The sequence below is a fragment of the Oryzias latipes genome, chromosome 14 (assembly GCF_002234675.1).
Source record: "Oryzias latipes chromosome 14, ASM223467v1".
Taxonomy (NCBI): Eukaryota; Metazoa; Chordata; class Actinopteri; order Beloniformes; family Adrianichthyidae; genus Oryzias; species Oryzias latipes.
The window spans coordinates 9,561,621-9,589,338 of NC_019872.2; the positions used below are offsets into that span (position 1 = coordinate 9,561,621).

General features: G+C 40.1%; 4 protein-coding genes across 4 annotated transcripts; all 4 read right to left on the reverse strand.

Moving 5' to 3' along the window:
* Positions 1 to 2,854: 2,854 nt before the first annotated feature.
* On the reverse strand, positions 2,855 to 3,835 carry LOC101174880 (olfactory receptor 146-like). The gene has a single exon (XM_004084034.1). The coding sequence runs from the start codon at positions 3,833 to 3,835 to the stop codon at positions 2,855 to 2,857; it is 981 nt and encodes a 326-aa protein (XP_004084082.1).
* Positions 3,836 to 10,783: 6,948 nt separating this feature from the next.
* Positions 10,784 to 11,926, reverse strand: LOC101175122 (olfactory receptor 6C4). The gene has a single exon (XM_004084035.3). It carries the CDS (start codon positions 11,924 to 11,926, stop codon positions 10,961 to 10,963), a length of 966 nt encoding a protein of 321 aa, XP_004084083.1. The 3' UTR covers positions 10,784 to 10,960.
* Positions 11,927 to 21,035: 9,109 nt separating this feature from the next.
* LOC101166438 (olfactory receptor 1C1) lies at positions 21,036 to 22,004 on the reverse strand. The gene has a single exon (XM_004084413.3). The coding sequence runs from the start codon at positions 22,002 to 22,004 to the stop codon at positions 21,036 to 21,038; it is 969 nt and encodes a 322-aa protein (XP_004084461.1).
* Positions 22,005 to 26,350: 4,346 nt separating this feature from the next.
* On the reverse strand, positions 26,351 to 27,360 carry LOC101166683 (olfactory receptor 1C1). Its single transcript, XM_004084414.3, has one exon. It carries the CDS (start codon positions 27,317 to 27,319, stop codon positions 26,351 to 26,353), a length of 969 nt encoding a protein of 322 aa, XP_004084462.1. The 5' UTR covers positions 27,320 to 27,360.
* Positions 27,361 to 27,718: the final 358 nt, after the last annotated feature.

Consider the following 27,718-nt stretch of genomic DNA (forward strand, 5'->3'; position numbering starts at 1 on the left):
TGCTTACAGTGTTGTAAAGAAAAACAAAATTAAGTAGTTTGACCTTATACTCCATTTGAGTCTGAGATTCAGGTATTTTGAGTTGCCTTTGATTCTTTGACATTCAGCTTAAAGCTTAGTGCATACAGTTTCATCTTCAATGCATTCATTAAATATCTTGCTGTCCATACTACTAATTAATAACTACTAACATATTCCTATCTATTCCTGCCATGTCTTCCACATCTCTGACATGCTTCAGTCTCTCTTCAGTGACGGTGTTGGATTTATGATCATCGCGGTGAAAAACCACCAGGGGGCGCGCGCTGATATGTGTGTCAGTTTAAATATATCTGCCTAAAATGTAATAATAACCCACTGGCTTGTTCCTTCGTTGTTGCTGTTTAACATTGTTTAGTATTGAATTGTTACATTCAATAAAGTTTGAAAAAAAAATTGAGTGAGCGCGTGCCGCGTGGTGCTCGGCAGTGACAGCCGCACGCGCAGGCGGGAGAGGAGGAGAAGAGTGATAAAAGGTTTCCCATAGAAACCCTTGAAGTCTGAACACAGGACTAGCAGAAAAAGTGAATTATAAAGACGAGGTAAATCTACACGTTTTCGCAAAATATACTTTATTGTAAAAGGTGAAAAATGTATTAATTGTTAGATATTTTAGTGGCCCGAGCGGACAAGTAAAAAATAAAGTCTTGTGGTCCGCACTGCTCGAAAAACAGGACCGGGCCAGCGGACAAATGGCTATGTCGAGCCCTGGTTTGATGGCAGCGGGGTAGCAGCTATCATGCAGCCTTACTGTTCCATAAGGCAAGCTGTGGTATCTACTGCCTGATGGTGAGAAGTCCATGAGATGGGTGAGTGGGGTCCCTGGTGATCTATGTTGCCCTTTCCAGGTAACACAGCTTTGCCGGGCCCAGATTGTTGGCAGTGAAACCCCAATGAAAGTTACAGTAATTTTGTTGTAAAGAAATGTAAACTAAACCAACAAGTTCAACTAAAATTTTGAGGTTCAAATTGGTGACTTTCTCTGAGTCATTGTTTCTAATGATGCCAACGAGCCTGTACATTTTTTTTACTTGTATGTACAAGTTTGTTCTTGTTTGTGCCATTTATGTTGTGATAAAACTCTCTGTATTTTTTTTAAATCAACCATTTGGCTATAGCTGCTTATATCAACGTAACCCTTGTGCTATCCTAGGCACTTTAACATTGGGAGTTGGGTCATCTAGACCCACAAGACAGTGCTCTGAACCTTTTTTCTTCAATGATTTGTGATCTTCACTGGTGTCCATGGATTACATGAAATCTTTCCACCTTTATCCACCTTTGTCATGGTAGGGAGAAAACGTCAATGTAAGGATGGAATTATCTAAGATAGCACAAGGGTTAAAGTACAACATCATCCAATTACAGCTGAGACTAATAATTCAAAGGCAAACCAATGTTTATATATTAAGGATTTTTCACAGATGGGAATTGGATTTGAGGCTCCAACGTGCATGGAAGTCTGACATACAGAGACTTAAGATTTGACTGGAGACTTTATTTTTGCACCTTTTCTTTGTTTATTCCTATTTCTGTAGCTCAAGAACATCGACGTCAGGTCTAACAATAAAATCTCTTGTTACAAATTTTTTTGCTTTGATAAAGCAAAAACACCAACATCCTGTCATTCTGTCTCCACAAGTTTTGAAGTAGTCAAAGTCTTTTAGAGACAAGTAGTGACAACAAAATGTTAATTTTCAACCAGGGGTAACATGTTACAAAGTAACTAATTATGGGAATTTAATTTCCTTTTGTCTGTAACAGAAGAATGTATTGAATTACAGTTCAAATTTTGTTAAAATTATTTGATCATAGAAATCCTCATTACTTGTTTCTTGCGTTTTGGTGCAGTAAAACCATTACAGGTGACTAATGAAACAAATGAATTTGTGTAAACAGTAGGCCTTGAGATTTTCACTCATGTAAATGGAGCAAAATGAAGAAAAAAGGGGGAAATATGGTCTTGTAGGAATATATAGGGCCATTTGGCAACTGGAGGTAATCGCATTTTATCCAATTTGTAGAAAACAAAGGGAAAGACAGTTCAGTTAAGTGCAAGTGCAAAGAATTCAGACCTGAGTTAGACTTGCAAAAAGAGACTTGTGAGGATCTCTGGCTGCATCTCCAAATAAGAATGAGAAGATCTCTCTTCGCAGTCTTTGAGTCTATCCTGAAACTGTACAATGACTTGCATGTATATGATGGCTTACAGTTTTATTCAAAGGGACAAATATATAGCAGAAAAGCCACACACAGGTGGTTTCAGAACCCATGAGGGCAAAGCAGAAACAAGTTTTCTTGAAACAAATGAAATATATATACATATATATATATATATATATATATATATATATATAAAATCAAAATCAAAAAAACAATACAACAATAGGCTCATAGCCGTCTTCTAGTTCCAAAAAATTAAAAAACTGTAGACATTTTTAACTAACAGTGTTTTATTAAGCATCTTGTGTTTCTTGTGCAACAAAAAACAACTTGAAATAAAAAGAAACTATTGAAAAACATTTCTAGAAATCAATTCTAATCTTTCTTCCATTCACTAAAATACTCTAACATTATTTATGCTTGTGTTAAATTACAGTTATCAGTATTTACCAGACATTTCTGATACAGCCTAATGGGTAACTTTAGAATCAAAACATCAATCTATACAGTTTTCTACATTTGTAAAGATTTAGATAAAACATGCATCAAGCTTTGCAGAAAAATACATAAACAGAGTTTCAGAAAAAAGCTACTGGGTTCAAAGAACTTGTAGGTTGGATTTGTACATTGACCAATTGAGACACTTTCTTGATCACATTGGTAAAGATTTTATTTTCATTTTGGATTTTCGATAGATTTTTGAAATTTTCTTGAGCGATGTTTGGATTTCCTTTGTCTGTAGAACATAAATGATCGGGTTCAACATCGGAGGAAAAACTGAGGTGAGAGACAGATTTATAATCCGGTTGTTTGGGTGAATTTTATCCATCAATGTAAACGTAATCAACACTGGGGTAAAATAGACCACCACCAATGAGAGATGAGCCAAGCATGTTTTAAAAGCCTTAATTCCTTGTTGAAGTGTAGCCACCTTAACTAAAGTATAGCCAATGTATAGATAGCTCGAAAGAATAAAAACCAGAGGTAGCCAAAATATAACAACAGGGTAAAAAAAGCTAACAACATCATTAGGAAAATTGTCATTGCATGCAAGTCTGTACAGCTGGCCATGATCGCAAAAATAACTGTTGATGACAACAGACTTGCAGAAGGAAAGTCTGGTTAGAAGACCGACTGAAATCAGTACTGCAGTTATAGTAAAAACCCAGAACGAGGCAATCATTGACAGCATAAATGTCTGGTTCACCCTCAATTGATAATGCAAAGGAAAGATGATGGCCACCAGGCGGTCATAGGAGAGGGCAACCAGATTGAAAGACTGCATGCAGAGACAAGTGTAGCAAAAAAACAGGAAAGTCATGCAGTCATTATAAGGGATAACATTATGGTTAAACAGGAAAATGTCAAGAACCTTTGGAACCAGGGCTGAGTTTCCCAACAGATCAACAAATGCAAGGTTAAAAACAGCAATATACTTTGGAGTTCTTAGACTATTGTCCATGTATATTACAGCCATTACAGCGGTGTTCCCTACCACAGAAACAATGTAGACAAAGAAGAGAAAGATATAGTAATATTTTACATTTGGTATACCAATAAATCCGGTAATTATGAAATATGGAGGGCGTACAAAAGTAATGTTTCTTCCTAAAGCGGAATTAAATAAATCCATCATCAAACTTGCAAGCATTCATCAGTTACAGAAGCTTCAGGTAGTTTAGTGTACTCCTTAAAAAATTAGGTCAGTTTTTATGGAGAAATGGAGAAGGATCCTCCCCTTCTGTTGTGAAGTAGCAGGGCTCTGAAAATGCATCTGCTTGAGTGGGTTATGAAGTGAAGCTTATGTTTATCACTCCTATTTCCCATGTGTCCCATTTACATCATCAAATAAACATGCTTCACGTTCCCTAAACGCTGATGTATTCAGCACAACAATAGACTTTTAACATTTTTCTGAATAGTTATTTGTTCAAACCACATGTTAATTAGAAAAGTAAGGAAATTAAAGCACAGTACACCAACCTTTTTCATGCCATGGCAAAAACACTTGTCTTTCTCACATAATATTATCAATTTTTGTAAAATGTAAGTTTCAGTTTCCAAAACAAAAGTAAGTCACTATATATGAATGGTCTCATGTCCTCTTGTTAGGGCTCCCACTAACTCTGTATACCAAAAGATAGTGATATAAATCTACAAGGTGTTTTCATGTTTTCCAATAGAATTATTGTTTGTATAAAATCTGTTTTGAAAACTGTTTTTGGGTGCTGGGCCAGAGTTAAATATTTATTTATTTCTGATATATTCACAAAATGTATTTATTTTTTAAAAACTGCTGACCATGCCCAGATACTTGTAATAGCATGCAATAAAAAATGAAATAACAATTTAATACATCAAAATTAAAACATCAAAAGTCAAATGAAAAAAACTTTGATCCAATGCAAGTAACAAATTAGCAGATAAGTGTAACAACAAGTGTAATTTCTTGCCTTATAAATGGGGTTGGGACCATCAGTTGTGTTGTGCAGAAGTCAAGTGGATACACAGCTGATAGTCCTACTGAATAGACTGTTAGAATTTGTATTATGGCAAGAAAAAAGCAGCTAAGTACAGAGAAACGTATGGTCATCATTACTTTAAGAAATGAAGGTCAGTCAGTCTGAAAAATTGGGAAAACTTTGAAGGTGTCTACAAGTGCAGTCACAAAAACCATCAAGCGCTACAAAGAAACTGGCTCACATGCGGACCGCCCCAGGAAAGGAAGACCAAGAGTCACCTCTGCTGTGGAGGATAAGTTCATCCGAGTCACCAGCCTCAGAAATGGCAGGTTAACAGCAGCTCAGATTAGAGACCAGGTCAATGGCACACAGAGTTCTAGCAGCAGACACATCTCTACAACAACTGTGTGAATCAGGCCTTCATGGTAGAATATCTGCTTGGAAACCGATGCTAAAGAAAGGCAACAAGCAGAAGAGACTTGTTTGAGCTAGAGAACACAAGGAATGGACACTAGACCAGTGGAAATCTGTGCTTTGGTCTGATGAGTCCAAATTGGAGATTTTTGATTCCAACCACTGTGTCTTTGTGCAAAGCAGAAAAGGTGAACGGATGGACTGTACATGGCTGGTTCCCACTGTGAAGCATGGAGGAGGAAGTGTGATGGTGTGGGGGTGCTTTGCTGGTGACACTTTTGGGGATTTATTCCAAATTGAAGGCATACTGAACCAGTATAGCTACCACAGCATCTTGCAGCGGCATGCTATTCCATCCGGTTTGCGTTTAGTTGGACCATCATTTATTTTTTCAACAGGACAAAGACCCCAAACACACCTCCAGGCCGTGTAAGGGCTATTTGGTATACCAAGAAATCCGGTAAGTTTGTTTTTATTGACAATTTTAATCTTTTCTTGAACAGCACCTAATTTTATAAAACTGATGGGATTCACCCCAGTCCACTGGGCAGCAATGTTTTAGCTGCAAACATCAGACACTCTGTCCAGACATCACCGGCCCCCATCATGCCCACACCAGTCCAGACCTCCTCTTCATCTGTCCAGACATCGGTCTGTGGAAGTGACTGACTGGATGTGGTATCACCACCCCACATTCCCCAAGAAACTGCTTCAACCATCGACAGTGCTTTCTTGCCACGACCTGCTGGCCCCCCAGCCTATCCCATTAAGACTATTATTACAATCAGGTCTTCCATGAGGGGAAGACCTGATTGTAAACATTAACTGCCTTTGTCCACTAAAGGAAGCACCAAAACCTGAGGAACCAGCTTCCACAATCACTCCACTCCCCCCTCTTTAAACTTGGCACTTTTGAAATTTCGATCATTGTCCAACAAAACCTTTATTTTAAATGATTTTATCCAAAATTGTAAAATTGATGGTCTCTTTTTAACTGAAAAATGGCTGAGCACAGATGCATCTACTGTTCTCACAGAGGCCTCTCCACCCAATTTTAGCTTTGTTTTTTTCAATCAGGGAGGGCAAAAAGGGTGGGGGTACTGCATCTATAATGTCCAACTCCTTTGCAGCCAAGCAGATTTCATTAGATGAGTACCCCAGCTTTGAACATCACGCCTTTTTTTTTAACAGCCCTCCAGTTTCATGCATCACAGTATACAGACCACCCAAACCAAGCTCTGCTTTTATTGAGGAGTTTTTGGAGTTTCTAGCATCTGTCCTCACTTCCTTTAACATGATTTTAATAACTGGTGATTTTAACCTGCATATAGACAGGAAGTCGGACTATTGCACCACTCAGTTCTTGGACTTGCTCGCTTCTCTGGATTTTAAACAACACGTCGTGCAGCCGACTCACAACAGGGGGCGCACTCTTGACCTTGTCATCAGTCATGGTTTACCTACCAGTGTGTCCACTGTTGTGGACCTGGTGGTTTCTGACCATTACTGTGTGATTTTTAACATCACTGGTTTTGTAAAACAAGAGACCTCTGTGAGAACGGTGACGAAACGCTACTTGACTCCTGAGGTGGTCGAAAAATTTATTACATCTGTTCGCTCTAACTCTTCACCTGTCTTACCAGCCCCTTGTGATCCACTTGACAGTTTTAACAGTAAATTAAAATCCAGTCTCGACTCAGTTGCTACTCTTAAAATCTAAGAAGATAAGAATCAAACCCACACCCCCTTGGAGAACTGAGGAAATTAAACAATTGAAGAGACGTTGTAGATCTGCCGAAAGACTTTGGAGAAAACACAAACTTGAAATAAACTATCAACTGCACCAAGACCAACTAAAACTATATAATCTAACAGTAACACAGACTAGAAAGTCCTACTTTGCAAATATCATTTCTGCAAAAAAAAATAATCCCAGAGTCTTCTTCCCCACAATTGAGTCTTTAATCAACTCCAATGTGAATAAAAACGCAATGCCAGCCTCATTGTGTGAGGACTTTGCAGACCACTTCAGGAGCAAGATCGGTTCTGTCAGATCGAACATCATAAATTAACTGAAAAGCCTTTTTTATTGGTAAAGATGGCTTTATCTTACCTGAGGAAGCACTGGACAGTTTTGGACTGGTTGAAGCTGCAACACTTGGTCGAGTTTTCTCCAGAGTAAATACAACAACTTGTTTTTTAGATCCCATCCCTACATCACTTTTTAAATAATTTTACGGGTCTTTTGAGAGTGACATTTTAAATATCATGAACTCCTTTCTACTGTACAGACGGGTGTTTTTCCTGCTGCCTTTAAAACGGCAGTGGTGAAACCTTTACTGAAAAAAAATAATTTAGACCCTTCAGTTTTTAATAACTACAGCCCTGTGTCCAACTTGCCATTTTTAAGCAAGGTTTTAGAAAAACTTGTTTTTATTCAACTGAATGAGTTTATCTTACAAAACAACATTTTTGAGATAAACCAGTCTGGCTTTAGAACGAACCACAGTACTGATACAGCCTTAGTAAAAATCATTAATGATGTCAGGTGTGCCTTGGATTCAGGTCAGATCTCAGTACTAGTTCTACTAGATCTAAGCGCAGCTTTTGATACTGTTGATCACCTGATCCTTGTAAACGTACTTCAAAGTCTTGGCCTTTCAGGGACTGTTCTCAAGTGTTTCGAATCGTATCTCATGGAGAGAAACTTTATGGTAAGCGTGGACACACACTTTTCTGGGGTCCATGAAATTAATTATGGTGTGCCTCAAGGTTCCATCCTTGGCCCCTTGCTTTTTAACATTTACATGCTTCCTCTGGGGAACGTCATCAGGAGCCACAACATCAGTTTTCATAGCAATGCTGATGATACCCATCTGTACATAGCTGTCTCCTGATGACACAAGACCAATAGAAGTACTTTTTAACTGTATTTCAGATGTGAAATTATGGATGGCAAATAATTTCCTGCAGCTCAACCAGGAGAAAACAGAAATTTTAGTTATCGGTCCTGAAGCCAAGAGAGAAACAGTCAGAAACCTAGGCGTTATTTTCGACTCTAAGCTAACTTTTATCCCACATATAATACAGATGGTTAAAACTGGTTTTTATCATCTTAGAAATCTGGCTAGGGTCTGCCCACTACTCTCTCTTGCTAATATGGAGATGCTATTGCTGCTTTTATTATGAGTAAAATTGATTATTGTAACGCCCTCCTTGCTGGTCTTCCAAATGGCCCCCGTTTAAGGAACAGTCTGTCAGAAGACCTGAGAGCCGCAGAGAGCATTGAAGTTTTTAAGAAAAGGCTAAAGATCTATCTTTTTAACCTGGCTTTTAGCTAATTGTTTTACTGCTTTTATGTATTTATTTATATATCCATTTTATCTTGTTTTATGAACTTGAACTAGATTTTTTTAACACGTTATTTTAATTTACCTTATTTCAATGTTGTATTGTTTTTATCAAGATGTTTACTTTTTTATTCTCATTTTAATATTTATTTCCGGTGCTTCCTCAGTTTGGACCTCTCCCTCTGGGTCGGCTGCTGTTCAGCCACTGCGGCTCTGGATGGGGAAACTGCATCACCACCTTGCTGTGGTGGAGCGGTCCCTGCCTGTGATGCTGCATTTGGCAGTCTGCAGCTATTCACAGAAAGGGAGGTTCCAATTATCAGCATTTCCAATATCTTGTTTTCGTGCTCAGCCTATTTCTCAATGTCTTTCCCCATCAGTTAGTGGGTGGGAGGTGTGAAAGGAGTGGGGTGCTAGGTAGGGGGAGGGAGGTACTATTTTTTAATTTTTGTGCTTGTTCATGCTTGTTTTTATGTTTTGTTGTGTTTTAATGTAAAGCACTCCAGTTATATTTTTATATGAAAAGTGCTTTATAAATAAAGTTTGATTTGATTTGATTTGAGAGGTAAAGTTGCAGATGGTATTAAACTTTAAGTACAATCTGTGTTTTTTTTTCTGATTTTTTTTGCAGAAAGTCTTAACTAAGTTTGTTGTCTTATGCTGAAAGATGCATACATAGTAAACAAAGGGCTCTATTATGGCTCTTTAGAAAAGGTATTTCGTCTTATCCAGGGTAATACTGCACGAAAAAAAACGTTTAGAAAAAAAGCCTTTAGTCATTTAAAGAGAGCTCATGATTGCAGTATATACAATACATTAATATACCCAACTGTAAGAAATGTCCCAGATTCAAGATCCCGGCATTCTGATTTTAGTTTTATGAGCCTTGGAGTAAATATCAGCCCTGCAAACATTACAGGCATTAGTTAACATTTATTTGTTTATAATATTAATGGATTGGATTTTTCTTTTCTTTTCCGGATGCTTAAAGCACTTAAAATGTATGTCCATTATTCATTCACTCCCTATTGATTCTTGTTGATCAAATCCCAGCTGGGATCTTTGCGGAGCTTCCATGTTCTCCTGAATGTGAGGGTTTTCTCAGGGCTTTCCAGTTTCCTTAAACTACATATGCTGCCATCCCATCATCCACTTTGGAAGAACACAAAGATCCACTCGAGCACAGGTGCTATCTTACCTTTGCACACATAGTTTGAGTGATTAAATGAAATATTTCACATGGGAGGGTCTGAATGCCTAAGCATGCATTTGTGAACATCAGTTGTATTGTGTACATGTTGATGTTTTGTATGTGTGCATTTTTGGAGCCCACAGGTATGTTTGTGGCAATTGACTGACTGTGTGGACAGGCCCCATCCCCTTTTGGATTTATATCACTTTTAAACCTGACTGTACACAACCACCCCCCACCCCCACCCCATCCTTCTCTCTTCTTCCTTTCTTTTCTTTTCCGTCCGATCCAACAAAAGACTGTTATAGATATGAGAAGGATGAAGAAAGTTTAGTCTAAATAACAAAAGACGTGTATTTAAATATAGTTATGAAAGACCTTGTTCTTAAACCCTCCTGCCTCCTCCTCTCTGCACCTGGGTGCTCCCTCTACCCCCACCGTAACAATTTCTTTCAAGTTTATTAGTAACAGAACTTTTTATAAACAATTGAATGGAACATCTTTATCATGTAGCTATATCTTTTATTCTCCTCTTTGTAATAAACCTGTTATGCTCTGTGTCTTCTAGCCCTTTTATTTCTTTATTTACAATTAATTTCTATGCATTTTATTGGGGCCATACATTGGGGTCAAGATCCTGCATCCTAGCTCTATGAATATGCTAGATTAGGGCTAACTTATTTTGAAAACAGTGAGAACAGGCAAGCAGATGATAGTCAGGAACAGGTAAACTAGTGGCATCATCACTAAATGCAGATAATGGTATGAGAATATTTAGGTTAGGGAAGAAAAGAAAAAAAGAACAAACCAGGAAAAGTAACTTTCAGTTCATCCAAGTGTGCACAAAACCTGCAGAGTGTCAGAAAGAAGCTGATATTTAGGACAAACAAAAAGCCACGAAGAACCTTTAATTTAATGGAAAGACAGGAAGTCAGTCACTGATAAAATGAAGACATGGTTTCTACCCATAGTGTTAAGGTTTTGTAGAAGAAATGTAGGTATGGCATGAAAAATCTAACTCAATAAATAAATGAATTATCGTTTAAACTTTATAAAGCCTGGATGAAGGAGGCAATAACAAGGAGAACATCACAACACCCATGTTGACATGTCTATGAGACATTTGTTTAAACAAATAATTGAGTAACAATATACATGGTCATCACTGTTTCAGTTCAGTTCTACAAATAGTTAACATCATAAGCAAAAGCCTGGGTGACAACTAAACTAACAAACCGTCACCAGATATGTAAAATTGATATTCTGATGTACAGAAAGAAAATCATTTCATATACTTTTGTTTTCCTTCTTTATGTCATTTTCTGAACAGACCGACTGAATTACTTTCCAGAAACTTTGAACCGACTTCTAATTTTTAAAACTTTCTTAAATGAGGCCTTAATCTCTTGTGTCTGCAGAACATAAATGATTGGGTTTAACATGGGTGGAAAGACAGCGGTCAACGAGAGGTTTATGATCCTGTGATTTGGATGAATGTTTGTATTAGTGAATGTAATTAAAATGGGAAAAAAATAGATTGCCACTAAAGACAAATGAGCTGTACACGTTTTAAAAGCTTTCACTCCTTCTTGGATTGTGGACACTTTAAAGAGAGCAAAGCAAATACAAACATAACTGGAAATGACAATTATTAAAGGGATCCAAAGAATAATAGCTATCAATACATCACTGAATATGTAACTTGGAGAATAATCATTGCATGCTATTCCAAATATCTGGCCATGGTCACAAAAGTAGCTGTTAATAACCACCGAGTTACAGAAGGAAAGTCTGGTCAAAAGACCGGCTGCAGTTGAAACAGCAATTATAACAAAAAGCCAGAAAGCAAGAATTATAGAAAGCATGATCTTGGGCGTCACTGTGACTTGATAATGCAGAGGAAACATGATAGCAACCAGACGATCGTAGCAGAGAGCAACCAGGTTAAGAGCCTGCATTGAAAGGCACATGTAGCAGAAGAAAAAGTATGTCAAACACTCATTATATGAGATATAGTAGTGATTAAACAAAAACGTATCAATGACTTTTGGGACAAGAGCTGTGTTACCCAACAAATCCACAAAGGCAAGGTTAAAAACTGCTACATACTTTGCAGTCCTCAGATTGTGATCCAGATAAATCACAGTCATTACAGCTGTGTTTCCAAGCACTGAAATAAAGAAGACAAAGAAGAGAAAGATGTAGTAATAATTCATATTGGGTATTCCTATAAACCCAGCTATTTTAAAATATGCAGGACGCACAAAAGTAATGTTTTTTCCTAAGGCAGAATTAAAAAACTCCATTATGACTTAGGTAAACACTGCTCTCTCCTTATGCACACATGCGTACATTGGTCTTATCTGCTGCCAATTCTTCTCTCTCTTGTCTTGTATCAGATCATGAATGGTCATGTTTATATGTCTTTTACTTCGCCTCAGGATAGATATGTCAAATCCCTTTGGGCAAACAAGCAATTACTAAGACTTTTTATGATGTATGTTGCTTTAACCCTTGTGCTATCCTAGGCACTTTAACATTGGAAGTTGGGTCATCTAGACTAGAGGGCTGCATTGGGATCGGGTCCCGCCGGGTCCCGCGGGACCCAACCCAAATCTCGCGGGATTGGGCGGTTTGGATTGTGCTGCGGGCGGGAGCGGGCGGCAAAAAATAAACCCCGCGGGATCAGTGCTGGCATGAATATCTCATGAATATATATTAGCGGACTACGTTAGGCTGTGCAGCTGTTGGATTCTTATGTACTGAAGCTCCGTGAAGGCACCAGGTAGAGACGCCCAATGGCCTCTGTCATGTAACCTGATGTTGGGGGTGCGCCCCGCCCCGCCTCTACCTAAGAGCGCGTTTCAGGCCGTCTGTCTGCGCGCGCACACACGGACACTTTTAACCGAACAGGATTTGTGAAAATATATTTAATATTTAAGTTGCACATTACACAAGAGGAATGCATCAAAAGTTGAGGCTGGAGGAGGGACATGAATCTCTTTAATAATATCAATAAAAATACATGTTTTTTTCTTGCGGGACGGGGGACGATACAAAATCAATGCATCTCTATTACTGTGCGGGACTAAATTCTCTGAGTTTTGCGGGTGCGGGCGGGAGTGGACATACATATCGCGGGAGCGGGCGGGAGTGTAACGCATACGTTGCGGGAGCGGGCGGGATTGGTCAGAAATTCAGCGGGCGCGGGCGGGAGCGCGATGAAGAAAATAGTCCCGCGCAGGGCTCTAATCTAGACCCACTAGACAGTGGTCTGAACCTTTTTTCTTCAATGATTTGTGATCTTCACTGGTGTCCATGGATATCATAAAATCTTTCCACCTTTATCCACCTTTGTCATGGTAGGGAGAACACATCAATGCAAGGGTGGGGTCATTTCAGATAGCATAAGGGTTAAGGTGTGCATCTGTGTGCTGTGTCACACAAGTGTAATTTTAAAGTCACATGCATCTGACTTTATTTCAAAGTCCCAACTACAACATTTTACAGAGAACAAACACAATATTAATGAATTTGATTACAGTTGTGTGTGCATACCATAATTAGATTAACCTCTGGGCTTTGTTGAGCCTGAACTGGATGAAAATTTAGGATTTTTTGTTCTCAGGTGCTCCACATTGATGTTGTATGATTGCATATTTGTTTACATCCAGCACACATTTACAATTTTTCTCCTCAAGTAGTTTAAAGTACACCCAGAGAGCTGATCTGGGATGCTTTCTACTTCCTTCCATTGCTTTATTCAAAATGGCTGGTCCTTAACACTAAACTATGGAAGTCAAGACTTTCGAGAATGATAATCATTTGGAGAAGCTTTAGAAATGCTCTGCCAATATCTGGTGATTATCAAACACAAAAGTTTATTGCCTTAAAAGAAACGGAGGATGACATTTTCAAATGTTTCAAATGTCATCCTCAACTAAACACACATTTTTTAATTAAACTCAGTGATGAGTCTGGTAGGTGGCCCTTCTTCCTAAAGCCTTAGGCTTATGGTGAGATACGGGCTGCCTGCGGTAAAATATGGGCGAACTTCCATTAGGCTTGCAGATGGCCTGCAGGAAATAGCTAGGTCACAGAGCGTGAGCCCACATAGGCATGCCATGAGCGACAGGTTGTATACAACACACGGGTAAGTAAGGGTGAAGTAGGTGAGACGCCTGCGGTGGTCTCAAGGATACTTAAGGAAAACATGAACACCCCATGTGTGCACATTTGCACGGGGTAAATAAGGGGCAAGTGGTCACACCTTACTAGCAAGAGTGCGGTGAGCATCATCACCTGTGCATCAGATAGGTGTGTATGCAACCTTTATTACCCTTGAGAATTTGCCACATTGTGGCAAGTATAGAAGTAATCAAACAAAAACATTTTTGGCACAAAGACCGTTACCCAACAACAAAATCCATGAAATATCAACATACTATGCAGTATTTACACTATTAAAGAAATTCCAGTGGATTTTGAAGCTTTTGTTAACGGCAATAAAAATTAAGGGGGGTGTACTTTTACAGTTTTACTGTGTCACCAGTTCTGCCCATTGACTAAATAAAAGAACTGGACTGAGAGACTCATCCCCCCTTGCATTCCAAATAGGAAGTACCCACTGGTCCCAAAAAGCCAAAATCCCATTAACTTGAATTGTATTGTATAATTGAATTGTATAATTGTACTTGTCAAAATAACTATTCTTGGTCTGCTACATCTTTCTAATCCTAGTTCTTGCTAATCTTTTTTTTGTTTTCATTTTATTTAGCTAAAGCGCAAGTTATTGAAGTTGTAAACAGATCCATCAGACGCCTCAATGAAGGTAGGTGGCCTCCTGTTGAACATTTAAAGAATTTGACAGATTCTCCTGAGCCCACTTTTAGTGGAAGGGATGTGCCCTTCTAACATGTTTGCTATGGATTGGAGAGAATGGTTGCCAAAGAAATGTAGACCAAGTCTGACATGGATCAATCACTGTTTACTGAGGGCATCTGGTTCCAACATGGCAACTGACATACTACGGACAGATTCATTTGGTTGGAATCAGAGGTCATTTTTCATGGGGGCCGTCTCACTAGCTCAGTCCAGTTGTCTCATACAGTCAATGGTTATAACCCTTGGCTATTGCTAAAGTACTAATGACCAAGTGTGCACCTGAGGCCTAAACTGTGAAAAAATAAACAGTGATTTGTAAGAAACTATGGTTTCATAACAAAAGAGTTTGTTTAATACGTGGAGGCGTGCACCAACCTGTGTGTGCGTGCGTGCATGTGTGCGTGCGTGTGTTCTCACGGTGCTCGCTAAGACAGAGAGACGGAGCTGCTCAGTCACACGTCAATATAAACAGACTTCCAGATGGCCTTAGATTAGGTGAAACTAATCTAAAGGCCTGTTCACACCGGGACGAATTTCGCACGTGATATTCGCCGGCGTTTAATGCCTCGTGACTAAACAAAGGGCACTAATGTGAGTGTGGACACCGACGCGAAAAAACGCCTTGGCTTCGTTTTTTTGGTTTGACGCAGTGCGTCAAAAACTATACGACCAGTGAGAATGCCGCTTTTGCACACGTGTCTGGAGCCTCTGAAGTTACAGTAAAACACAACTTGGGGGCGCTCAAACACAATACTGTCAGATAAGAAGATATCCGCCAAGTAGCGTCTAGCATCTAGTGGCGTCTAGTAGCGTCATCATTCAACAGAACAATAATTTCTTCATCGCTGGAACTAGAGCTGGAGCCACTAGTGCTTGAAATATTCATGTTTTCTTTGTATGATTCTGACAAGCGCGTAAATACTTGCTCTCTTCTTCTGAGTGAAAAGCGAGTGAAAAGTGAGTTTAAGAAGCGTAAAGTTGCGCAGCACCACCTTGTGTACAGGGGTATTTCTGTTTTACATTAAGCGCCATCTAATGTCAGGGAATGCTTTGCCTGTGCTGGGGGGGGGTTGGCAGGGGGCCCACATAGTCGCTGGATGGGCTGCCCATCTACACCTGGGGCTGGGATCAACCCTTCCCTGGCTCTGGGACGGGACAACCCTCTTGGGACCCTCGGTCGCTCTGGGTGTCATCCGCTGCGGCTGCGGGGTCTGGGGTGGGGGTGGGGGCTTGTCAGTCCTGTCCTGTGGGGGGGCTTTCCGGGGGGGGGGACTATTGGTACGGGACCTTGGGGGGTTGACGGGTCGGGGTCTCCGCTGAGGCAATTGGCGGTTGCCCCGGCCGGTTGGCTGCCTCGGACCTCAGTCCCGTCGACCAGAGCCCAGGGCCGGCGCCTGGGGGTGGGGGCCTGGACCTGCTCCGGGGGGGGGGCGTTTTTCTCTGGCTACTCTCTCTCTCTGTGGGGTGGGTGGTGCTGGGCCTGGGGTGTCGGCGCCTCCTGGGATGGGACCCCTGGGCTGAGGGGACCTGGCCCCTATGCTGGGGGGGGCTGGGGGACAGCTGTTTGACCACCAGGGGACAGTCTACCAGCTGTCCCCAACTTACCCCCTTCTTCATATAATCTCATATTAGGGTGAGGGGGTAGGGGGTTTAGCCTGCGATGCACCTTGGGGGGGGGGGCTACTTGGCACTGGTCCCCCTCCCATGGTTGCCGTATGGAATGGCCCCTCCTCTCTCGGTTTTATTTGCACCTTAGACATGTAGGGCCCTTGGTAGAGGGCTGCTTGGACATCACTGCCAGCAAGCAGCAGATGTCCTCCTAGCACCCTACCCGCCAATTTTAACCGCACCTTAGACATTTATGGCCCCTTGGTGGGGAGGGTGAGGGGACATCACTGTGAGTAATCAGGAGATGTCCCCTCAGTGCCCTACCCGCCAATTTTAACTGCACCCCCTTAGTACACACACCCTTTACTCCTCAAAATATACATTCAAACATAAAAACACACACACATGCACACACACCCTCACAAACACACACACACGCATTTTGCAAGGAAGGTGGGACCTAGGACCATCTGTCCCCTACCCCATCCCTGGTGGGGGGTATTGGACCCTTGGCAACGGTGGCCGTGTCCCTTGGGTGCCGGTTTCCTGGGCCCGGTGGTGTTCTCTCCGCGCAGGGAGAGGGTTCATATTACACATGAGCTGGGGCGGTCCGTATCCCTGTGGGGTGGGTTCTGGCACTTGTCCCTGAGTGCTGGGCCCCGCCAAATTTCCAACTGTGGCCGAGCCTGGTCGGGCCATGTTTACAACACCCCTGGTGGGCCCCCCTTTTCCCCTCCTGAGTGGGGACGGCTGGCCCCTGCCTTGCTCCTTCCTGGACCAACCGTGGGCCGGGTGGGTGGCTGCCTGGAGTGCGGAGCGGGTCAACCCTTGGGGGGTCCTGGCTCGTACCTGGGGTTGGCGCAGGGGGATGCCCAGAACTCCTGGGTGGTGGTGGGGTACTCGTCTGGGGCTGTGGGCACCTGTCTCGGTTGGGGCCCTGCGTTGGGCCCTCCCGGCGCGGCAGGGGGGCTGCTCTCCTGGTTGGGCTGGGGCGGCACTCTCTTTCCCCCCGTGCCTCCCTGCTCTCTGGCTCTGGGGGCCTCGCGGCGGTCCTGCTGGCCCTGGCTTGGGTGGCGGATGTGATCGCCCGGGGGACGGTTGTTCTCTGCCTGCTGCCGTGTGGCGTTGGGGGGTTCTGGCTGCCGCGGCTGCTGCGGCGGGGGTCTTGGTGTGGGGATGGCTGGGCACTCTCCCTCCTTCTTTTCACATTCCACCATCCATTTTAGAAGAACATAAACACTCAATTGAGCACAGGTTTTAGCTCACCTTTGCACTAATAGTTTGCATGATTGAATGAATGAAATATTTCACACTAGTTGGTTTGAAGGCATAAGTATGCGTGTGTGAACACTATCTGTTTTGTGTACATGTTGACATGTGGACATTTTTGCAGCTAGCAGGTGTGTTTATAACATTTGAGTGTGTGTGTGGACAGGCCTCGCCCTTTGGGATTTGTACTACATTTGAACCTTACCGTAATGATAAACATCCAGTAAACTTGTTGCTTTATGCTGCTTTATGGTCCCCCCCCTCCTATTATCACCCTCCTACCCCCCCCCCTCTCTTTAACATCCCTCTATTTTTTCCCTCCTTTCCTTTTCCGTCCGGTCCAACACCAAAGATTATAGACAAATATGACTGAAATTAATAAAGTTTGGCCTCAATTACAAAAGGGGTTTATTCAGACATACCTCTGGTTTGTCTGAAGATTAAAAACCCCTGTTGTTAAAGTAAAATATGTCCAACACAAGAGGCCTTCAGTTCTCATCTGTCTGCCCAGCTGTTGGACAGGACAAGTTAAAAAAAAAAAATGTCAGGGAATGAATTTGCATGTTCACTCGGCTCATCGTCAGCGAAAATCGGTTGGGTTTGAACACGTTCACCTGTTCTCTGCATTTAATTAGTTTGGTTTTAAAAGTTTACATCCTCACTGTTTATCTATGCTTGATTTAAATTCAGATTGTTTTTTACTTTATTTAAATCTTATTTTAAATCTTATTTTAATGATCCCTCTTAATATTTCTTATGAATGTTTCTTTTAACGTTCTATGTAGAGCACTTTGAATTGCTTTGGACATGAAATGTGCTATACAAATAAATGTGCCTTGCCTAATTGTATTTGGTCCAAAAGACTGGGACTGAAATTTTCAGACCAATGCTAATTTTAACAGACATGGAAAGTTAAATAGGGTAGAAGGTGATGTGTGTTTTGCCATGCCGCAACATTTTTAAAGGCTGAAGATTTTCTTTCTGTTCTTAATTCTAGAACAGTGTTTTTCACCTTTTTTTGAGCCACGGCACCCTTTAACCTTGACAAAAATCCCGCGGCACATCAGCATCCAAAAAAAAAAAAAAGGAGAAACTCATAGTATGTATTGATCTACAGCCCCTCTGCATTCTCACATGCATTTTTGTGATAAATGTGGCAGAAAAAGCTGGAAGTTACAACTGTTTTTAAAAAAAAATATGTAATAAAAGTTAAGTTAAAAGATTCAAAAACTGCTTGATATGTGTTCGTTGTTGTTTCAAGACGTTAAGAGGAGAGACTCGTGCGCCAAGACAGTGTCACTTTAACCCAATGCATCATGGGAGATGTAGTGCAAAAATCCGCTGAACGCAGAAAGACTAACGTCTCTGAGCTTCATTGTTTTGTTCACTTGTTCCACGGTCTGACACCGAATTCTGTGGAAAGCTACACCGCTAAAGACGAGCTTTAGCTGGTATTTTTGTTGGAACTAAGCGACTTTATGCGCAGAATCGGAACAAGGAAGTGAAGACTGTAACCACTTCTGATTGTTCAGACTGATGACATGTGATTAAGACTCCAAGAATGATTGGCAGAGACGGTTAAAGGGGTGGGACTTTTCAGAAAACGGCTTTAGTTGCAGCCAAATCGCGGTACCGTCATTCTTATCAAAATGTCTGTCCTGTTTGGATAAACGAAGAGCTGATATCCTGGAGATGGACAACGTTTTTTGATCAGTTAATGAGGGCAATTTCCCACGGCACACTTGACCATGTTGGCACACTGGTTGAAAAACACTAGTCTAGAAGACGCCAACTAATCATATCGGGTGTTTAAAAATGCTCTTGAAGTGCTGCTGGTACTTTTTTAAATGAGTTTATGAAATAGAGGGTCGTTTGTCCATCTTCCTATTTGGACCACAAAATAAAATATCTTCTAGAATCAGCAGGAAGCATTGTACAGTTCCCTCGTTTATGGCGGGGGATATGTTTCATAAATATACCGCAATAGGTGTAATCTCCAAAGTAGGATTGCAGATGTTCTAAGGCAGTGTTTTTCAACCAGTGTGCCGCGGCACACTAGTGTGCCGTGGGAGATGGTCAAGTGGGCCGTGGAAAATTGCCCTCATTAACTGATCTAAAAGCATTTCCCATCTCCAGGAAATCAGCTCTTTGTTCATCCAAACAGGTCCTGATAAAACACTGAGTAGTTAGGAATATAAACGATCATAAAATAATTTTTTCTTTGTGTTTATTTGATTCTATTAAAGACATTTTGATAAGAATGACGGTAACGCGAAATAGCTGCAGCTATAACTGTGTAAGGAAAAGTCCCGCAGCTTTTACTGTCTCCACGACTCCACCAATCATTCTTGAAGGCTTAATCACATGTCATCAGTCTGACCAATCAGAAGTGGTTAAAGTCTCCACTTCCTTGTTCCAAATTAGCTCATAACTCAGTCAGTTCCGACAAAAACACCAGCTAAAGCTCGTCTTTAGCGGTGTAGCTTTCCACAGAATCCGGTATCAGACCGTGGAACAAGTGAACAAAACCATGAAGCTCAGAGACGCGAGTCTTTCTGCCGTTATCTCGCAGTTTTCACACTACATCTCCCATGATGCATTGGCTTAAAGGAAAACACAACGAACATACAGCTTGTATGTAACTTAACTTTTATTACATCTTTTAGAAAAACATCTGCAACTTCCTGCTTTTTCTGCCACAATTATCACAAAAATGCAAGTCAGATTGCCGGGGGGGGGGGGGGGGGGGGGTCTGTAGATCAAAACAGACTATGAGTTTCTGCTTTTTTTTTTTTTTTTTTTTTGGGATGCTGGTGTGCCGCGGGATTTTTGTCAAGGTTAAAGTGTGCCGTGGCTCAAAAAAGGTTGAAAAACACTGTTCTAAGGCATGAAAATTCCTCACTACACACTTTTCTCAGGCAGACATGAATATTTTCACACTTTTATCTCTTGAGTAAACTCTCAATGTTGAAATCTTCATAGAAAAACAGGTCAAGTATTAAGGAATGAAAACAAAGAGCCGATCGCAATTAAAGATTTATGTGACTTTGGCAAGCTGGCAATGCATGTGCAGTATCTCTGTGGAGGAGTTGCACCACATTGGCAAGATCAACAGACAATCAGGATGCAGAATACTGTGCACTGTAAAGGGAGAAAAAAAGGCTTGCAAAACTGCACAGTGAAAGATGAACCAAGGAAACATTGTGCACAGAGTCAAAGAGAATTTGGCTGCTTTTAACTGCACACAGATAGAAAGAGTTTCCTTTTGAGTTGAAATGAGCCCCAATGTTTTAAATTTGAACATTGGTTTTCTTTCTTGGGACTTAGTGAAGATTGGGATAACGGGTCACAAGCCAACAGAGGTTTTGTTATACGCTTTATTTTACCTTTAGAGAGTTATATAAGTTTATGAAATGGAAAACTTAATCAATACTGACTTTGCATCTGATGAAAAATCGGGTCATGTTTCTAAAACCTTAAATGCCAAAGCCATACAACACTGCCTTTAATAACAGTTTTTTTCTGAATCCTAAAACGTTTTATTTTAGTGTTATACCATGTTAGTGTAAGAAAACAACAATTTACCTTCATCAGCAAAACCCTACCCCTACAGCATTCATTGCACAAACTGACACTTTACATTTGGAAGGAAACTCATTTCGATGCCACCCTTAAGTTCATCTTAGATTGGAGTATTTTTTTCAAAGACGCTCTGATTTCTTGTGTCTGCAGAACATAAATGATTGGGTTTAACATGGGAGGAAAGACAGTGGTCATAGACAAGTTTATGATTCTTGCATTTGGATGTATGTTTGCTCTCATATTATACACAGTTAACACAGGTATGAAATAGATTGCAACCAATGAAAGATGACCTGTACACGTTTTCAAGGCTTTGATTCTTTCATGAGCTGTGGCAATCTTAGCCAGAGTATGACCAATACAAATATAACTAGACATGATTATTATAAGAGGAACCCACAGAATAAGAGCTATTAACAGATTTCCATGGACTAAATTTGGAGTTTGATCATTACATGCTAGTCGGTACATTGGGCCATGGTCACAGTAGAAGCTGTTTATAACCACAGAGTCACAAAAGGAAAGTCTTGTCAATAGACCTAATGCAATTAAAACACAAGTGAGAACAAAGAGCCAAATAAAGGCAACAATAGAAAGCATGATCTTAGGGGTCACTCTGACTTGATAATGCAGGGGATACAGAATAGCAATCAGGCGATCATAGCAGAGAGCAACCAGGTTAAGACTCTGCATTGAAAGGCAGATGTTGCAGAAAAAATAGAAGGTCAGGCATTCACCATAGGAAATATAGTAATGGTTAAACAAAAATATATCAATAACTTTGGGGACAAGAGCTGTGTTACCCAACAAATCCACAAAGGCAAGGTTAAAAATTGCAACATACTTTCCAGACCTCAGGTTATGATCCAGATAAATCAGAGCCATTACAGTTGTGTTTCCTAGCACAGAAACAAAGAAGACAAAAAAGAGAAAGATATAGTAATAATTCATATTGGGTATCCCTATAAATCCGACTATTTTAAAATAAGCAGGACGCACAAAAGTGATGTTTTTTCCTAAGGCAGAATTAAAAAACTCCATTGTAAAAGGAAAATTGTTTCTTTCCCAAAGACTAGTGAGCAGTCCAGCAGATATCTGCATGTAGGAACTTCCTTCCGTGTTTTATGTTACACCATAAAGGTGGGTCCCACTTAAACTCCTTTTTCTCCTCCCTCTGTGTTCTGGGCATTTTGATCCCGAATGTAAACTAACTGTCCAGAGTATAGTCTGCTTCAAAGTTTGAGTCTGTTAAACTCTTAACAGTTAAATCTTTCCTTTTTTTTACCAATATATTTATCAAGGAAAAATATGTATTCAATCTAAGATATTGACTTTGATATTAGAACAATCAGGAGTTCTCCAGGACATAACTTGCACTAAACTATAATGTTTTTGCCTTTGATTCTAGCAAATTGGAAATAACCTAAACATCTCCTGTTGCCAAATGCCCCTACGAATTTGCCAGTGTCCATATCTGCTCTCTTTATCTTCCTTTGACCAACCCCCAACTCTGCATTAGCATGTATGCATCAATAACTCTGTTTTTTTATACTATCCATTTTGTTTCATTTAACCAGAGACAAGTGTTTAAACACATCTTTTTTATTAGTCACCTATGGTTTCACTGCACCAAAATGTGAGTTATGAAATAATGAGGGCATCTGCAGTCTAGTAATTGTAATTCAATTAATGAAATTTGAACCATACTTCATTACATTACTTGGTTACTGACAAGCAGTTGTTCTGAAATTCAAGGATTTCATTTTTTCTTTGACCGTAGGGCTAGGAATTACAGAGAAATTGGTCTAAATTTGTCATATGCAAGATCCTCAAAGTCTTATATTTAACTTGAAGAAAAATGTAGGCAACCTGAGAAAAAGAGGTGGGAGGCCTTGCTGCACAACTGAGCAAGATGATAAGTACATTAGAGTCTCCAGTTTAAGAAATGGATTCCTCACAGGTCCTCAACTGGTAGCTTCATTAAATAGTACCCACAAAATGTCACCTTTAACATCTACAATGAAGAGGCTACTAGCTAGCAAATGACAAAGATGAATATGAACAAAAGAATACAAACAATGGACAGAGAAGGATTAGGGAAAAAAAAGTTTTCAGGACAGACAAATTGAGGTTTGATGTGTTTGGATCACAAAGAAGACCATTGTGTGATGCAGAACAACAGAAAATATGCTAGAAGAGTGTCTGACGCCATCTGTCAAGCAACGTGATGATCTGGCATTGATTTGGTGCTTGTAGGATCAATTAGGTAATTTGTGTGGAAAACAGAAGCAGAGGTGTATTGTAAAAACTATCCATTGATAACCTGTACATATTTGAATGTCTCCCCAGAATGCTCCAGCAAAACAAAAAATAAAAAAATAAAAATGCACAGTTTAGCAGAAAAGTGTAGTTAGTGTTTAGTTGGGTTCATTCGTGGGTCCACCAACCTGCAACCAAAAATTCTGTTCACAATTCTAAATGTAGCGATTTAGGTTTGAAGATATCAATACCTGAGCCAAAAAGAATAACGGTTAAAGATCAATAATTGTATTTGGTATCTGACCTTTGTAATGTTCCGAAAGACAAGGACTAAATTTTCTGGTCAATGCAATTTTAACAGACAGCCAAAGTTAAATGGGGCAGGAGTTATGTGTGTTCTCCCATGCTACAACACAACTAACTTTGCAAGCAAAGAGACTTTATTTGACAAGATCAACAGACAATCAGGACATTGAACACTTTGCATTATAGAGGGAGAAAAGAAGGTGTGCAAACGTGCACTGAAAAAAAAATCTACGAGACCGTGAAAGGTGAACCAAGATCCAGCGATGGAACACTGTGTACACGGTCAAAGAGAATTTTGTGGCGATTACCTGCAGGACTGCACAAAGATGGAAGCAGCTTCATTCAGAGTTAAAATGGGGCCCAATGTAAGATCAGCCTGTCAGATCTACCATTTATTAGCCAAACGGTTAAAAAAACAGGACTGCTTCCAAAGTATTAATATAAGCGCCACTTTGACAGCCTGGTGGGAATTTCTTAAAGTGTCAAAATCCTCACTTTTGCTGTGCAAAATGACACCCATCTGGAAAAACAAAAAAATGTTACACTTCCCAGCTTGGCATTTAATTATCGATAGAAGATTCATAACACCCCTGGAACTTCAAGACAAACATGGATTAAATACCTTCTTGGAATATCAACAACTTAAATCTATAGTTACTAAAAAGTTTACATACAAAGACAATGACCTAGAACTAGCAGAACCAGTTACCTCTCTGATTAATTTTTCAATGAACAAAACTCTCTCCAAAATATATAAACTCTTATGCAATCTAGAGAATAATATCTCAATCCCAAAAACAAAATGGGATGCAGATTTGAGCATCAGCAATGCTCAAAGTTTCTGGTAAGAAATTTGTCTAAACACCTTTAAACTGACAAAAGTCCAAATTTGCAGCTAATCCAATACAAAACTCTTCAGAGAATGTACTATACTGGACAGAGGATGTTCAAGATGGGTCTCAGTAACTCAGACATATGCAAGCACTGTGATGGTAATCTACCTGACAATTACATGCATGCACTGTAGTATTGCACACCTGTCCAGGCTCTCTAGAAGCACATATGTGCCGATCTATCAGTCTGGATTAAGGTTTCAATCACGGCTTCACCGTCACTTTGCGTGCCATCAAGATATAAGGAGGATTAGCATCCATCATTCTTACAACTCTTTGTATTGGGAAAAAAAACAATTTTACTCAACTGGAAAAATAAGAAAAATTTAATTTAAATCAAAATAGGAATCTGCTATTTGATCAAATCAGCTTGGAAAAAATGGCAGCCCAAAGTTCAAGTAACTTTGAAAGAATTCAGTCTCTTTGGTCTTCCATAGCTAACCCCATGACTTAGGGGGTGGGGTGCCAGGGCGTCGCTGCTCCTCGTCTGCCCGCTGTGGTTGGGGCTGGGGGTCTGGGCCCTCCCATGCACGGCGGATGCGGTGGGGACTCCATCGGTCGGGGGGTGAGGTCTGGTACCTTGGTGGGGTGGGTGGTTTCCATGTGGTTTCCCGGCCTGGAAACCAGGCCGCACTTTAGAAGAACATAAAGACCCACTCGAGCACAGGTGTCATCTCACCTTTGCACAAATAGTTTGACTGATTGAATGAAATATTTCATGTGTTGGTCAGAATGCATATGTGCATGTGAAAATCAGCTGTACTGTGTACATGTTGACATGTTTTGTATGTGGGCATTTTTGAAAATGAAAATGAAATGAAATATATTTACTGTCATTGTACATGTACAATGAAATTACAGTGCAATTGGAGCCCACAGGTAAGTTTGTGGCATTTGGGTGTGAGTGTGAACAGGCCCCGCCCCTTTTGGATTTACATTACTTATAAACCTGACTGTAATGATTGTAAACATCAAGCAACTTGTTGCCTTATGCTGCTTCACAGTTCTACCCCCTCTCCTCTTTTATCACCCTCCTACAACCCCCGGCATCCCTCTCTCTTCTTCCCTTCTTTTCTTTTCTGTCTGGTCCAACAAAAGACTGTTACAGGTATGAGTAAGATGAATAAAGGTTAGCCTAAACTACAAAAGGGGTTTATTTAAATATACACCTAGTGTGTCAAATGTTTCATAACCCCTATTGTAACAGTAAAATATGTCCAACACAAGAGGCTTTCTGCTCTGTTGTTGGACAGGACATGTTAAAAAAAAGAAAAATCAATAAAAATCAATAAAAAAAGAAAAACGGGCCCCAATGTTTTCAGTTTGAACATCATTTATTCTTTATTTTCTTCAAAAATGGAACCACTTAGTGAAGATGGTGATGAAGGGTCTCAAGCTAACACCGCGAAAGATGAACCAAGGAAGCATTGTGCACAGGGTCAAAGAGAATTTAGCTGCTTTTAACTGCACACAGATGGAAACAGTTTTCTTTTGAGTTGAAATGAGCCCCAATGTTTTCAATTTGAACATTGTTTTTCCTTCTTGGGACTTAGTGAAGATTGGGATAAAGGGTCACAAGCCAACATAGGTTTTGTTATACACTTTATTTTACCTTTAGAGTACACTTTAATTCAAAATGTAAATTTCCTGTAGTAGCAAAGAATTATATAAGTTTATGAAATGGAAAACTTAGTCAATACTGATTTTGCATCTGATGGAAAATCTGGTCACATTTCTAAAACCTTAAATGCTCAAAGCCATACAACACTGCCTTTAATAACATGTTTCCATTCTGAACCCTAAAACAGTTTATTCTGGTGTATGATTAGTTATGCAAGGTTAGTGTAATAAAACATTTTACCTTCATCAGTAAAGCCCTTGTATACAGCATTCATTGCACAAACTGACACTTTACATTTGGAAGGAAACTCATTTCGATGCCACCCTTAAGTTCATCTTAGATTGGAGTATTTTTTTCAAAGATGTTCTGATTTCTTGTGTCTGTAGAACATAAATGATTGGGTTTAACATGGGAGGAAAGACGGTGGTCAAAGACAGGTTTATGATTCTGTAATTTGGATGAATGTTTGCTCTCATATTATACACAGTTAACACTGGTATAAAAAAGATTGCCACGGCTGAAAGATGAGCTGTACATGTTTTAAAGGCTTTGATTCTTTCTTTAGCTGTGGAAATTTTAGCCAGAGTATGACCAATACAAATATAACTACAGATAATTGTTATAAGAGGAACCCAAGCAAAAAGAGCTATTGACAGATTTCCATGGACTAAATTTGGAGTTTGATCATTACATGCTAGTCTGTACATTGGGCCATGGTCACAGTAGAAGCTGTTTATAACCACAGAGTCACAAAAGGAAAGTCTTGTCAATAGACCTAATGCAATTAAAACGCAAGTGAGAACACAGAGCCAAATAAAGGCAACAATAGAAAGCATGATCTTAGGGGTCACTCTGACTTGATAATGCAGGGGATACAAAATAGCAATCAGGCGATCATAGCAGAGAGCAACCAGGTTAAGACTCTGCATTGAAAGGCAGATGTTGCAGAAAAAATAGAAGGTCAGGCATTCACCATAGGAAATATAGTAATGGTTAAACAAAAATATATCAATAACTTTGGGGACAAGAGCTGTGTTACCCAACAAATCCACAAAGGCAAGGTTAAAAATTGCAACATACTTTCCAGACCTCAGGTTATGATCCAGGTAAATCAGAGCCATTACAGTTGTGTTTCCTAGCACTGAAACAAAGAAGACAAAAAAGAGAAAGATATAGTAATAATTCATATTGGGTATTCCGATAAATCCAACTATTTTAAAGTAAGCAGGCCGCACAAAAGTGATGTTTTTTCCTAAGGCAGAATTAAAAAACTCCATTGTAATAGGAAAATTGTTTCTTTCCTAAAGACTAGTGAGCAGTCCAGCAGATTTCTGCACTCTAGATCTACCAGTAACTTCCTTCTGTGTTTTATGGTAGACCATAAAGGTGGGTCCCATTTAAACTCCTTTTCTCCTCCCTCTGTGTTCTGGGCATTTTGATTCCGAATGTAAACTAACTGTCCAGAGTATAGTCTGCTTCAAAGTTTGAGTACTCTGTTAAACTCTTAACTGTTGAATCTTTCTTTTTTGACCCATAATTTGTCAAAAGAAAAATATTTTTTTAAATTTCTAATTATTGAGTTTGACAACGCAACAATCAGGAGACAAATGAGAATACATCTGCTCTGTCCTCGATCAATCAGTACAGAAAGGTTAGAGAGGTTCATGTCCTTTTAA

Bases quoted from the DNA above. Each gene is read 5' to 3' on its own strand.
- LOC101174880 (XM_004084034.1), bottom strand. From the start codon at position 3,835: ATGGATTTATTTAATTCCGCTTTAGGAAGAAACATTACTTTTGTACGC.
- LOC101175122 (XM_004084035.3), bottom strand. From the start codon at position 11,926: ATGGAGTTTTTTAATTCTGCCTTAGGAAAAAACATTACTTTTGTGCGT.
- LOC101166438 (XM_004084413.3), bottom strand. From the start codon at position 22,004: ATGGAGTTTTTTAATTCTGCCTTAGGAAAAAACATCACTTTTGTGCGT.
- LOC101166683 (XM_004084414.3), bottom strand. From the start codon at position 27,319: ATGGAGTTTTTTAATTCTGCCTTAGGAAAAAACATCACTTTTGTGCGG.